This window comes from Adelges cooleyi, unplaced genomic scaffold (genome assembly GCF_023614345.1).
Source record: "Adelges cooleyi isolate 19-005CV unplaced genomic scaffold, UGA_ACOO_1.1 ACOO_flye_CR_arks_rails_tigmint_CR_PRNA_8, whole genome shotgun sequence".
NCBI classification, from domain to species: domain Eukaryota; kingdom Metazoa; phylum Arthropoda; class Insecta; order Hemiptera; family Adelgidae; genus Adelges; species Adelges cooleyi.
The window spans coordinates 1,783,670-1,799,903 of NW_026096513.1; the positions used below are offsets into that span (position 1 = coordinate 1,783,670).

The following is a 16,234-nucleotide window of genomic DNA, read 5'->3' on the forward strand; positions in this document are numbered from 1 at the left end:
TTACCGTGTGTATATAATATAGTCGATGGTCGTAATTAAGAAACCGGCGGTGCTGCTCCGTCATTGTATTCGAATTATTATTATTATTATTATTTATTAATCTTGCATCTGTGTGCGGCCTTGCCCACTAAATCCACCCATCGACCAATGGCATCGCGCCCGTGACCGCATGTTCCATACTCGAATAAAAATATTTTCCGTTTAACATTATTACATTTTGGTGTTCTTCGGCTCTCGGTATAGTGTCTATATATTCTCTTTTTAAATTATAGGAAATATACATTCAACTTGTACCGTGCCCGTCGCCCATTGTGTTCGTTGCCGGAGGTGCATTTGTGTGCGTATAATAGTAGTATAGAATATAATAATAATGATCTGTACAGATGTGTACACTGCGCAGTCTATACAGTACATAAAATATGTCCTTTATTGTGTGTGCGTTCATTCGCGAATGTCTGACTTCTTTTCCAATGTTGTACGTATATATGTATATAAATATATTATTTCTTTGATGAGAAACCACCACCCGGGTGCGGTCGGTGGTGCGCGAAAAATAATATTATATAATTTCGTTGTGTTTGTTGAATCGAAAGAAATGCGTAGACTGCATCGGGCCAGAATCGTTCTCGTATTCGTATATTTGTCCGGTCCGATTAAGCGATTTACCGGACCGTTAACAACATATCAGAACGGTTGTAAGGGAAAAAAATATGATAATAATAATAATAAATAAATAATAACAATGACTACACGTGCATTATGAGCAACTTCGTATTATCATTACGTTTTGTTGTTGTATTAGATTATTTGTATGAAACGAACCGAGTTTTTGATTGATGGTATTTTATTGTTTTTGTGTTTCAGTTATTTACCAGAAGCGTCTGCGCAGGGAAAGGAAAGCTAGAAAACGCGTGCAGGACCAGCTGGAGCAAGAGATGAAACGCAGGGCCCAACTAGAGGACATGATCAAAGCGGCCGGCGCACCGGCAGACGCCCTCCGCGTTTTAACAGGTAATAACCGAGCACAACTCCTCGATTCGATAACACTTATCATGCATCAACGTAACAATTGGAGTGGGAGGCAGCTAGGAAAGTGTAGACCATTTGTGTTTCCAAACGAAATTACAGCAATCAAACCGCGGCGTAGACCTCTTGCCTTTTTACCCAAATTCTCTGAGAGCTTTGAGCGTTGAATCGTTTAGTCACGAATCACCCCGCTCATTTAAGTCTATAGTCCTAATCGACTTTATCTAACATTATAATAGCTTTTGTAAAACAAAATTTTTTGTATGCATTATTATTTTTTGGAGTATATATGATGCCATACTCTGGTGGCGTTTCTATACAAATCATTCAGTTTATTAGTAGTACATATGTTTTTTTTTTTATTTAACGTCAACAGAGAACAACAACGAGAAACCCAGAGACAGATCGGAACAATCACAGAGCCCGAATTACCCGTCAGCCGGGCAAGGACAACGGGGATCGGAGACGTCCAGCGATAAACAATGGAACTACTCGGGATTGGATCTGATGAGTTCATCCGGTGCCGCGGCCTTTTGGCAAAACTATTCCGGTAAGTAGAACATAATAATAATATAGTAATTATTACTCGACGTACAAAGACATTTACACGGGTGTATATTGTAAGTACGAACGGAAGATAAAAAAAAAAAAGAGGGGACAAGGAAATTGTCTTTACGGCTGTTAACGGCAAAACAAACATAAACCGTGATTAAGTCGATGTGGTTTTTTATACATATATTTTTTTTTCAAATTTACATTTCTCCTCGGCTCGGGTTAGTTATGTATTCATGAATCCGGGCTTAGTAGGTATATAGACATAAGTTTTCACGTAGGGCTGCCAGTGTACCACATATTATTCAAAACTTGCATTATATTATATGTGTCGGTTTGTTGTAATGAGAATTTTATGATTGTGTGTGACGTCCGCCCCATATTTGTTGCCTCCGCCGCTGTTGCTTTTGCTGCTCAGAAATTCCATTTGCAATAAACACCGAGGTTAACCCCCTCGCTTTGGTCGTACATAGTAGTTGTGCTACACAGTACAAACGCCGTTGCAATTGACCCTTTACACAAGTATATATCACAGTGTATACTTTTTCCTACCCCTAACTCCCTGCTTAAACCCTTTGGTGCTGCGTTCAATTCACACTGGTACCAAATTAACCACCAAAAACGGTATGCATATTTTAAAATAAAGTCAGGAAATTCCAGCCGTTTCACGGCTTTGCAAGCGGAAAATGTGAAGTGACAATCGTTAAAAAAAAAAAAGGGTTTCTCTGCCAAATTAAATGCGACGTTAAGTATTTATACAGCGGAGCACAGTGGCGCGTTTGTCGTTCAAAAACCCAGCTGTTCTACTGGCCTACCACCTAGGTGTCTGAGTATACAAGTCTCTACAAAACTTTTAGTGTAACATTATTTAGGTCTTATGATGTGACGGTTGTAAGCTAAACCGGGCGTTTTTAATATTTTGGAAGGTGTGTTTTATTTTATTCCGTTACCGTTTGCCATAAAAGAGAAACGCATTTAAGTGACTACTCCAACTGCCGCTGTTGCAAAACAAAAAAATTATACAAAAAAATAAAAATAACTCAAAGATAATCTTTTTTCAAACACGCCGAGCGACAAAAGGTCGGAAAACCAAAGATGAGAAAGAGAGGAAAACGCTCGCGTTATTTATTCAATTTCACGGTTCAGCCGTTTCGGAAAAAGCGATTATTTTTTATTTTTTTACATGATATCTCCTCTTCAACCACCCCCGTTTTGACTATCCACGATTTAATATTCCTCGTCTCCGGGCGTTGTTGTACGACAATCTTAAACATGTACTCGGAAGCCGAATTACAATTTAATTTCGTAACATGCCAACTCCACTGTATACGATTACTGGTGTCGCCTTGGAAAAAGAAACAAGATTTACACAAAGGCTTTTTATATGGCCACTAATGAGAGCGACACTGGAGGAACGCATAAAAATCTAATTTCGCGTAGAACTCATATCATCTCGTCTCGAGTAGGTTGGCGATGCAATAATGGTCTTAAAATATCCTGTCTGCGAATCTTGTTATAGTGATATTGGTAATGTTGTAAGCGTGCAATTATTATGTTCATTCTTATACCTCCAAGAGCAATTCACCTATTTTTCCAAATTTCAGCAGAAAACGATATTAGCGCAGTTTAATCTAAAAAACCGTGACGGGTTTTACCCTTAGGCTAAATATTAACAACGTTAACCATGCAGTATTCATGTCAAACACCCGCAAGATCTAGTGGATCATTTTTTCTCAATTCAAAGGTAATTGTCGGATTCTCAAAAATTAGGTCTGCGGATCGTTCAAAGGTCTGTATATTTATAAAAGTGTAAATGTATTTGTACGTTTTGATTGCTCGTTGATGGTTCTATATGAACTTTATAAGACTTTTCACTTTTTGTAAAACATCAACTTGTTTTTCTCTGACCTGGCGCGCACATTTGCGGTATACGACGATGGTTATAATAATAGTAATAATGATATATTATTTAATATTATGCGATTAGAGTATTGAATAATTCCAGAACGATTGCGCGGTCGTGTGTCGAATTCGCCGGTAAACTACGTCAAGTATGCGACTATACAGGCATTCCACCGACATAAGAAACGTCATATACATATTGTACACTGTACACAGCCACCTTAAGGGCCTCCCCGAAAAGTACAATGATCGTTTATGTATTGTAATGTCACCGATGCGCCGACGGAAGGCTATATGTGCAATGTAATAATATTTATTATCAGTGTGTGTGTGTGTGTGAGAGAATATTCGGCTGTACAACCGAGTGAAATGTCTTCTTCATATAGTTTTTTTTTTTTTTACAGTTAGACCGTTTCAAATTTAAATCGAATGCTACATATATATTATTATTATTATAACACACCGATTGTACAAATAAAACACCTATCGTCCGGCGGCGGCGGCGCAGGTTTTTGACGGATGAAATTGACAAATTCGACACGGGGTTTGTCATCGTTTGTGTCAGCTTATACACTAGTCGGTCGACACACAACGTTATTTGAGGAATCATACTGATATATTAATAATAATAATAATAATATTTCCAATGCCGATGTACAATACGCGCCACACCAATCATTGTCCACCGCTGCTCGCCGAGTGTTACATTGTCAAAAATCACAACAAACAAATCGTATACGATATTATATTATTACTGTTGTTGGGTATTATTATTATTATTGTTGTTGTATAGCGTTCGATATGTGTTTTTTCTTTCTCTTCGTAGTAATCGATTTCGAATGTGATGGGAAAAAACTATTAACCGGTCAATTGCGTGCGGTAGTTCCCATCACACACGGCCACAACTGCACGTCCATCGCCGTACACGTTAGTGTATAATATACACTATCATATATTATTATTATTTATTATCTTACCGAAGGGGAAACGCGAACCGATCAGTTGGCTTTTTTTGTAGGGACCGCGCGCGTTAGTTTTTTTTTTTTTGTAGCTACCTAAAAAGCTCATTAAAGTAATTGAATTACTTGGTGAACCGTACGTTTTTAATTTGCGGTTTTCGTTATTAGTAGTAATTTTTTTGGGAAAATTGTTTTTTTTTTTTGCTTTTACACGAATTGATTGGGATTTAAGCCGAACGCGGTGTCGGATGAACGTGACGGCCAGAATGCGTTTTGCACACCTGAAGTAACGCCGAACCCATTATATTCGTTGAGTTATTAAAAATTAAAAAAATAGTAATAATAATACTATTATGCTAACGTGCACAGGCCGGCGATAACCGGCAGAAACTGTAGCGGCGATGTAGTGAAATAACACGAGGTTAGAGATGGGTTCCACATATAGGTACCTACCCGTCCGGTCTACCTGTGTGTGTGTGTGTGTATTTACAATAAACGGGAAAACTATACAACAACAACAAAGTCGACGTCGGGGCAGATTACATATTTTCTTTTCATACGCATTCCAAAATTGGAAAAACGAAAGTAATTCCGAAAAAATATTATCCATCTTCGGAAACGTTTATTTTTTTTATTATTGGATATTCAAATGCACCCTTTTCCTTTCTTTACCGTTGCCTGACTCTCTCGCTATGGTTTCCCCTTTACATCGGCCGTCTTCAAGTGGCGTAACAAGTTTTTTTTTTATTATTATTATTATTTCCATTCAAATTCCCGCCTCCGTTAAAACACACACACACACGGGCGGTATTTGCCGAAAGCGTTGGCTTACGAGCACTCCCGGGTGGTTTTTTTCTTTAGTCGTCAAGTGTGTGTTTTTCGCTGTCGCGGTAATTTTTTATTTTATTTTATACTTCCCTCCAAACCCAGCGATCAGTAGCTTATATGTATATGCAAATTGACTGGCGGTTAATCGTCAAAAAACTATATTACATAACAAACGAGCTGCTCCGGGGAAAGACTATTAAAAAAGGGGCTCGAGCAACACGCAGCGTCGTCGTCGGTGTTAGGGCGGTTGGCATATCAAATGAGTTGTAGAAACTTGGTCGCGCTTTAAGGTGCACCGCGGGTTAGACGCTGCAAATATCCATGTGTGATATATTATTATTATAATACGGGGCGGATGCTAAAGTATTAGGTACACTATAAAGCTCGTCTTTGGCACAAGTATATTATATAATAATATGATGTGAACTCGGACGGATCCCTCGCGTCATCGCCAACGCTTCGGACTTACATTAGGCGGTTTAACGTCCGGCCACCAAAAATGAGCGTAATATTATTTAATATTAATAACGCGATAATAATACACATACCCAGGTATAATACAATACACGACCATATTATAACTATAGCGCGCTTAGCTTATCCCTTTGTCCGTCGTCAAACTTTCTTATGCGCACAAAACATTTTCCGAATGTGCCGGTGGTCCTCCGTAATTAAAGCCAAAACTTGCCGAAGTCTCTTTTGTTTTCCTACGTATATATATCTAGTTGTAGTTCGTCAAGTCAAGGCAAAGCCGCACAACATTCTATGTACATGTTCATCCGTCCCTCGTATAATATATGTATACAATATAATAATGTATAATGCCCGTCAACGCGAGTAAGACGATCCCGTTGACCGTTGATGATGTTATTATTTTATAATTACACTTGCTATAGTCGACCGAGAATCGGATTGAACTCGTGAGAGAGAGAGAGAGATATTAATTTCTTCATCGTGATCAGTTATGTATACATGTGTTTTGTATGTACGTATATATATGCGGTTTTCTCTCTAATTTGACGAATCCTCCCCGACGGTTCCTTAGCAACACGCACCCTTATATTATTATTATTATTATAGTGAATTAAGCTCGGATTACGGTGGCAGTCGTTATAGGTATAATATGTACATTGATATAATATAATATTAACCGCCCGTGCAGCAATCGTACACAGTCTCTCTCCCGTGCCCTCACACGGTAATTAACATGACGTGCTGCGGCGTGTGTGTATGTGTGCAATTGTAAATAATAATTAAAACCGAGAAATGAAACCCTCAGGCTTGTGTGTAAGCGATTCGGAAGTAACATTTTCCCCGACCCTGTGTACATGCAGTCGGGCTTTTGCAAAGTCGCACGGAGGATATGCATGGTTTTGCTTCTTAAAATATTTTCCTTGTATTATTTACCGGCCGCGGTATAATTTCACATGCAAACGTCTACTTAACTCGAATGTGTGTATGTGTGTTACCGCGTGGCCCGAGGGGTTTGGCGTGAACGGCAGCAGTAAAAAGCAATAACAATAATAAAATATACACGGGTTATAACGGGTAAAGGAAGGAAGGAGAGAAAAAAAAGAATAACGCGTTAAGAGCATAGGAGGCGGAAGAGCCGGAGGATGTTGGAGTTGCCGATTTATGCAGTATAAACGTTTTCCGGGCAAATTCGCATTATGAACCGTATTATAAATGCATAGATGCGTTTTGCATAAGATGATACGCCCCAAGGCGTCTCTATACTTATACATATAATAATAATAATAATACCAACCCCTCGCGTGCGTCGTTGTGCCGACAATGACATTTGCCGGCTATTCGATTATACTGTACATAGTGTAAGATTGGCCCACCCTCCGCAGTCGCTCTCCGTTCATTGTAAATCAAAGTAAAGGGCAAAAAAACAAAATTATAACGCTTTTTTTATTTTATTTTGCAGAAACCTTTGCGCAAGAACTCGATCTGGAACGAAAAGCAAGACAACAACAGTCTGCTCAACAGAACCAACAGCAGAGCCAACATTCAGACAGAGACATTAAGTCGCCCGTTCCAGGTACAGCATAAACATTTTTTACATTATACATTTATAATATTTATCTAATAGCTCTTTGAAATATATACTATTTTTAAAAGTGCCCTTTAAAAAAAAACACTGGTGTTAGTCTAGTAAAATAATCGCAATGAATATGTATTTTATAACTTATTATAAAAACTTTTCCTCTCCGTTAAGTCAATATTATACTAAGACTGATTTTAAAATTATACGTTTTTTTCAGTAAATTCCTAATTTAGTAATGTTTAATTTATTTTCATAACTCAAATTAAATCAACTATTGCACAGAAAAAAAAGCATAGTTGGTCCAACTAAAATAATAATATAATATGTTAATATAGGGACACAATAAATTTCTAGTTGAAATAACTGAATAAATAGTTGGCCCAACTAAATTATTATTTGGCCGAACTAAATGTATAGTTAATTCAACTAAAAATTTAGTTGGACCAACTATGTATTTTTTTTCCGTGTGCTACATTAAATACAATTAATATAATTCCTTAATAAAATAACTTAAAATAGAAAACCAAACATAATATTTAAAATGCATATTGTTATTACAAAATAGAACCCAATAAAACCTAACACTAAATTGTATATTTAATCGGGTTTTTAATAAAAATTAAAAAAACTCAAACCGTAAAAACGTACCTATTAAGTTTTGAAAGAAACTTTTTTAAGTTTAAGTTAAATATTGTTACACAGCAAAACGGGCGATATAACCTATATCTATAAACTAAATATTACTATTTGGCATTACCGAAATTGAATACTTCGAAACGTTCTGTATTGTTTTTTAATTGCCGTAAACGACTATACATAATGCGCGCACTGCACACACTCGACGGAAGTGTTCCCCTCTCTGGTATAATGTTGTTTTCTAATTTCCAAACTTTCCGTTGGAACTCTCCTGGCCCACCGCCCCCGCACTGTGTCGGGGTACGACGGTTTTTCTTATATAATATTATATTATAATAATGAAAGTTCGATATCCGCGGTGGTGCTTTAATAACGTATACACGTCGGCGGCGTGTTGAATATCAATTTTCCAAAGACTCTTATATACACACTTACTGCCCTGTCACACCCTACCGTCCAAATAACGACAACGCCACCACCCCCGTCCCCTCTCACATCTCATCACCGCCCACCAACACATTTCCCAACTGGAGTCAAACTGGATGTGTGTGTGTATATCGAGAAATTCTGTGTCTGTGCGCTCGGAAAACAATCAATCATAAAGCTCCAGGGAAAAGCCAATTTATATATATATATATATTATATAGTTTCCTTCTGTTTCCGACAGCAATTGAGTTGTAAACCGGGTTATATCCTGTTTGTGTGTGTACATAATATAACCTAAGAAACTTCATATACACCGTGTATTGTATGTACAGTCTTGAGGGTAATTTTTTGTCTTGTCAGTTACATATAATATGAATGTTGGTACCGTATACGTACCCTCACCGAGCCGTCCGTATATACAATATTATTAATAATATTTTTATAATATCATGTAATCAACATTTGCCGAATGTAAATGAATATTTTTTTTATTTCCTTTTTTGTTTGTTTATTGTTTTACAGACAGCAGAGCGAAATTCTTCAACAATTCCGTATTGTTCAGCACGGCGACATAATGCGCGGACCATAAGCGTTATTTTCGATTTGTATACATACGATGTACTTATAAACAATATTAGTGACGATTTTTTTTTTTTTTTTGTATAAAATATTATTTTTTACCTAAGTAAATTTACGGGCTTTTAACACTCGTCGATACATTATATTATATTTATTATATATTATTATTATTATTATTATATATATATAGTGTATTTAAATATATTATTATTATACACGTTTAATATTTAGGCATAATTATAATAATATAATATGTATCGGTTTATATGCAAACTTATTTTGTAAAGAAACTTAATAAAAAGGTACGCAGCGGCGAATATACGATTATCGGGTAATTTATTATATTACAAATGATAAGAAGTTTTACCTAATGAAAAATATGTTAGATATATTATGCGATCTCAGAATAGAACAAACGCGAAAAATAATAATTTTGACTTTTTAATAGAATAAAACAAAAAATCCATTAACCTTTGCCAGGCAGCGCCGGGGATCCTCTAAATGCGACTAAGATTGATATAGAGTCCAAGTTATTTTCAGTACCTAACTTTGATTGTACAGACTGATTTTTAGAAAAAATGTCTATATTGTAATTTTCTATAATATGTGTAATACTATTACTATCATAATTATTATTTTGTATTTGTACATATGAATATTTATAATATACATAATACCGCGATGTGTGTTTGTTGAAGACGATTCGGATAAAACGTCCAAACATTTCAGTATGTAAATAATGTCGTTTAGTATATAAAATAGTTCCTTCAGTTCTTGCATTATATATTATGGAACATATTTTCGCTCTTCACGTAATACCTAATGTAAAAAATAAAGATACATTTGTTTTTTTTTATCAATCTTTAAATAGTGTATTATTGTAAAATACCAACTACGGCTAAACGTAAGAACCCCTCTAAAGAGTTTCGCGCGTTTTTGTATAAAAGTATTTAATTTTTAATACGTACATAATAATGTAAAACGTATCAATGTTAGTTTATTAATTTATTACCTACTTAATTTTTATAAATTATATTATATAATGTTTGTAATAGAAAAAAGTTTTTAAAATACGGTTGTAGATAAAACCAAAGAATATAAGAAAAAATAAAACATAAAAAAAAAATGATAATTTAAATAATTAAAAAAAAAACATATACTATAGCTAACGTTTAGTCAGTAAAAAATTTACAATTTCATTTTTCTGTATAAATTATTACATACTACATAAATTATTATGATTAAAAATATATTATATACATTATAATATAATAATAGTTATGGACTATATAGGCTATGCTACTATTGTACTAAATTGATTATGGTATTGTCCAATTATATGTGTGTGTGTACATTTATCGAATAAGTATATTATTAGATAACAATGATGATATAATTATAATTATTTATGTATAATTCTAAGCGAATATTATTTATATACATTCATATATAAATTATGTAAAGTCTTAACTTGTTCGCGGAAATCATTAAATGTGCACAATACGTATATATTATTATATACATGAAAATGCGTTTTATTATTTTTTTATACGCTGTTTCCTCTATCTCTTTCCTTGTTGTTTCCGAATTTTCTGGTACACAGACCGATAGTCTGATCCTACGATGAGTTTTTTACTTCTTATGGCGATATTGGTGAGGTTATCGCACATGTCTATTGGAGACGTCGAGTATACCTATACGGCGGTGGTTGGAAATACAAGAACAATGCCACTGTTTGTATCTAATATACATACTTATCAATTTGGAGTTAACGCTATTTGATGACCTGTGGTCGTCGGCTTTTTTTTTTTTTATAACATGTTATTCAATCCGCGCTATCGCATAATAATAATAAAATAATTTATAATATTGGAACGCGTTACATTTTTGTACAGTGCATAGAATTGTAATTATTATTATTATGTTTTACCTACACATTGACGGACAACCCTGGGGCTACCGAAATGTGTAAAAAAAAAAAATGTAATTCTTTACATTTTTTATTATTATTATTATCCAAATAATTATTGTTATAATAATAATAATAGCAGTAGGTTTAACGGAAGAGTGGTGCTTCGAAAACACAAACGGGACGGACAAGGAAACCTGCCGGGGCCAATAACTCGTTGTTTATATTCAAATGGTACACGACCTCTAGTCCTGTTCACCCACCCATCGCCAACTCGCTCTCATACCACCGCCATAATATCAAAAGAACAAAACATAAAATACATAAAAACGGATAATATTTATATATATATATATACACCTTTTTTTTTTTTATTGAACATTATTCATCCGATGCCAAATCGAACGGGGATCACTCGGGGCGGCTGCGGCCGTACAATGTCAAATGATAATCGTCCAATAATAATATTATTATAATAACATACAGGTCTATACGTCTGGTATTCTACCACCAATATCTACTCTATTATATACGTAGGTAGAGGTATACATAAATAAATTAAAGCTCGGCGTTCATCATTCGTGTTCGTGCATTTCTAATCAATCAATATAATAATAATCATATTGTGTATGATAATGTTTTATATTTTTCCTATGCGAGGTTTTATTTTTTATTAACGTTATTATTTTATATCTTAGACGGCGAGAGGGGAGAGGGGACGGGGATAATTATACGTTTCGATTTTAAATGGGGAAAAAATGGTCCGGACCTATACGCTCAAATGGGTGTACCGATATTATATTATGTTCTTGTTCGACGACGGTGTTATCTCTCTCCTGGTCTCCCGTATGGCCGGGATAAGTATGTATTTATTTTTTTTTTCTCGTATAGAAATTATTATTTTCCGCCTTTCTTATATATACACACACACACACGAACGACTATAAAATATAATTTATAGCCGTTTTATTCATATTATGAAAATCATCAGCAGTATGTTTTTGTTGTTGTTCGATTCCAGAGCGACGGCATTTTTTCATTACATTATTACCTCAGCCGTTCTGGACTTGGATATCGATCAAACGATTACACGTCGGTGATTGTGTAATGATGATGATCCATTCCACTTGCCGGATGGTTTTTTAATGTTTCTCCTCAAAACTCCAAACACTCGTTCGGTACGATAATCGTTTACATGTTACACAAAATATTATACATTATTATAATACCTAGCTCTATATATTCTTGGCCGTGCATCAGCGCCAATCGACACCGACCACCCGGTTGCAATTTTGTAATATGCATATGGACTCTGGGCATAAAACACAATGATTAGAATATTATTAGTCATTATTGTGTTATATTATTCAAACGACGTCCGTATAGAACCAGATGATACTATATAGTACATGATCGATTTCTAAGTGGTACGGTTAGACGTAAGAATCTGATAATCGATTACAAACACTCGCCAATATTGTTATTGTGCCGTCTTGGCTATTTTAGTTTAGTGTAGTCATCCAAGTCGTTTACTAGCATGGTATACATAAATGATATTGTTACACAATCATTCTCACGTGTGTTACATAACGAGAATATTATAAAATGATTTTGATTTAAATCTTTGTCAGATACATATTGATCATATCACAGTGTATTACTTCTCATAAATAGTTGTTTGATACATATACATAGTAATAGTTTAAATTGTATTTATTCGATTATTAATAAATACTCCAAACAGAATTATTGTAGAACTTGCACAAGCGGGATAACTTATTTAATAATAACTTAGAGAAAACACTATGAAAACTATTAACAATTAATTTGTATTATACATTTCGTGATTGTTAACTGAAAATATAGCCTTATGGCTTTTAAACAAATTCATACAAGGCTGTCTCTTGTTATGACGACGGAAGTACTTTATCGAGTTTCCTAGAATTATTTTTATTTAATGATTTACCTATAAATAATTATTCATTTGATTGTTCTACAAAATGAAAAATAATCATAGAGTTTACCACGAAATACAGTAAAATAAATTACTGACAATATATTTGATTTATGTAAAAGTACTGCTACTTTATTCATCTTGCAAAAAACAACAACCATAATATAATAGTTAGTATAGTAGGTAGCTTAACTTTAATTACATTAGTTAACATAATAATTATATATTGACTTACTATTTTAATAGTCTTTTTTTTTAATTATCTTATTTTATTTTAGTTATAAATCATAATTCATTAGTTACTCAAAGCATTATACCTTAATATTTACTAAAAACAAATGTTCGTATTTTATTCAATCGTATCCCATTTAAAATAAAATAATGCCCTTGCTATTCGCAACATTACATTGCTAATTTGGACAGTAATATTTAAATTTATTGATGCGATGAAAAGCTGTTTTTATGATTCTAAGGCTATAGCGTTTTTCAACCATCGTATTTTATAGTTCTAGAATAATTTATAGAATTGACACTTATAATATACGAGGGAGCGGATTTAATGACTTTCTAAGAAACGGTAAATAACAGCACAGTAAAGACTATAGCTCAGTATTACAACCAAGAAGAGTATACAATAATGTACCATATTATATACATTTCCTTAAAATAAAACATTTTATTTTTATTACACTAGTCGAAATTAGAAATTTCAAATTTTTAATCTAAGACCGTTTATATTACAGCTAAATCACAAAATAAAAAGTTATAATTTGGCATCCTACTCAAAAACAATTTTAAAAACATCAATTTGTTTTTCTATATTGGGGTTCCCCTACGGTTTACTCCATGTCTGAATATATAAACAGAATTCATACAGACAAACATGACGTGTGTTTTGTATATAAATGTAATCGTAGGGTTTTCACTCGGACGATCGCTTCTGATGACATGATTTGTGCGATAAACCTACCGTAAAGGGTAGTCCAGAGTGGTGTCAGTACATTAATATTTAATATACCGTTGGCGCCGTATGACGATGGTTATTGAATTCGTACGCAACCATCCGGATCAGTTGGATAAATTTCGGACCCTGCCGCTGGACACACGTAATATTATTATAGTCATTGTAGACAGAGAATTTTGAAATTATTTTAGCAAAAAAAAAAAATGTCTAGAAACGTATGAAAACCGTCTGGAATACATAATAGTAGCTCATAGGTTTGACCAGAAGCCTTAGGACAGATTTTTTAAATCTACTTTTTATCCAGTTTAAACGAAAAAATATGGACAGATAAATTATGGTCTTCTTTATAAATGTATCTTCTAAGAAAAGATTATTAAAAATAGTTAAAATATAATTATAATACAGTCTTAGATTCATTGACTCCGGCACTCGTTGAACAGCTTGATTTCTTTTCTTCGTTATTTCACAACCTAATATATTTCTCTCATCCGTAGGTACAGGCTATCCGCGTTCGCCATTGGAATAAATTATATTTTATCGCTTACAATAATTCTCGATGTAATGAAAAAAAAACTCGATTACGATTGGAATTCGTCAATGGCCGTCTTGATTGTAATTATGATTAAAACAAAAAAAAAAAAACCTATAAGAAAACGCATTTGGACAGGTGCGCGATGTGGCTCGCCACCAGTCTTTCCATTGCCGGAAGGTCGACCCGCCATGTAATACTCACGCCTACCCTGAACCGGCCTAGCGATAGTCTTCTGAACACCCATTTTATTTTCTCAATAGTCGTGGGCCATAATACGGTTACGATATGCGGTTAAGTATGAAATTTGTATCGCTGGAGAAATAATTTAAATCTGATTGAAAGGTTACCTCATTTTTATCTAACATAACAGCACAAAAATCTTGTAAGTTACAGCGAAATCATGTTACTAAAAAAAAAAGTATTTTTCAGACTAGTTGTTTTCTATATATCAAATTATTATTTTTATTTGTTGTAGATCTGTCGACATATCTTTTCGTGCTGAAAAATAAGTCTTTATTTTATCAGTATAGTAATGAAGTTCACATACTTCATTATAAAAAGATGCAAATTTTTATATTATAATAACCAAATTCAATTGTATTTCCGAATTATGTATCAATAATTTTGAAAGTACTCGCTTTATTTATTATCGTATTATTGTTTTATTTCAGAATGTATAATGTACACTTAAATCCAATTGCGCTTATTTCTATACACGTTAACTTTAGCGGCTAAACTCATTATTATAATAAGCTATTATTTTAAACGTTGACAAAAAATAGTAAGACATATTACATTAAATAGTTCAACATTTAATTACTATTTTTTTTTCACTTAACTATTGATACGTTAATATTGTGTTATTATTTTTAATTACTAATATTGTGTTTATAATAATAGTTATTTGTATTTTATTTTATTATATGTCGATAAGTTAGGTACAATCGGTAAGTGCAATAAAAGTTATAAAAAAATGGTAAGATTGTGGTTATATAAAACAATACAAAAATGAATGTATTTTTTTGTATCAAATAACTCAAAATGACTTTACATCATAGCATTTATGTGTAATATTATAATGTATAGTTAATGTGTTAAGTAAGCGACCTATGCGAACTATACGCATGGACTTAAAATGTATGCTAAGCCGGGGATAGCCTATAATAGCGACGGGAATAAATTATTTTGGATTGTACGAGATGTGGAAAGGTTTTGATGGTAGCTGCAACGACGGCGGCGTTTACCAATAATAATGGATTCAATGAGACGGCAAATGTAAACGCATTAAGTTCCGGGAGAGCATTGCACGGAGAGCGCGAGAGCCCAAGACAAATGTTTGTCTTTGCCGATAGCGTGAAGGATTTCCTTAGCCGGCCGCCGTGTGCGGCGCTAACCCTTTCTACTTAATTATCGGCTTCTTAAGGCAAATCCAATTAGACCACGGGCGAGGAAGAGACAGAAGGAGTGCAGGGCGACAAAGAGTGAATGTGTTGTGCCAGAGTCGAATCCGATTATACTTAACGCGGCGCTCTAATGACGTGGACAGGAGGAGCGGCGGCTGATCTCGTCCTCGGGTGTATAGGGTCATTTATATAAGAAGGAGACGCAGCAGCCGCACAGAGATTTGTCGAGTTACTCATTCACTGCTAACTCCAATGTTATTATCGTCATCTGTCAACCGTTATACCAAACAAGTATCCGGCCGTAAAAGAGTTAATGCAAATAAAGTGAGAGTACGAGAAACACCAGGGCTTGAGAGGAACGGAATGGAAAACAAATTTACTATAAAAAGTTAACGTATAATCTAAAAACCTCTTATTAAATGACACGTTTCATATTGTTCATATTGCATTAAAACGGGTTTACTTGAATTGATCACATTACAACTTTGTTAATAAAAATACTTGTGTCTGT

General features: G+C 34.2%; 1 protein-coding gene across 2 annotated transcripts in view; it reads left to right on the forward strand.

The window, feature by feature from the left end:
• Positions 1–10,064, forward strand: part of LOC126845588 (dachshund homolog 2) — a 92,097-nt gene extending 82,033 nt beyond the window's left edge. The window contains exons 9-12 of one of the 2 annotated variants that reach the window (XM_050584314.1): positions 865–1,011; positions 1,403–1,576; positions 7,201–7,314; positions 8,905–10,064. In XM_050584314.1, coding sequence (XP_050440271.1) covers positions 865–1,011; positions 1,403–1,576; positions 7,201–7,314; positions 8,905–8,957 — 488 coding nt within the window. In that variant the 3' untranslated portion in view covers positions 8,958–10,064. The remainder of the gene's footprint in view (positions 1–864; positions 1,012–1,402; positions 1,577–7,200; positions 7,315–8,904) is intronic. The other variant, XM_050584313.1, reaches the window with a different exon arrangement.
• Positions 10,065–16,234: the final 6,170 nt, after the last annotated feature.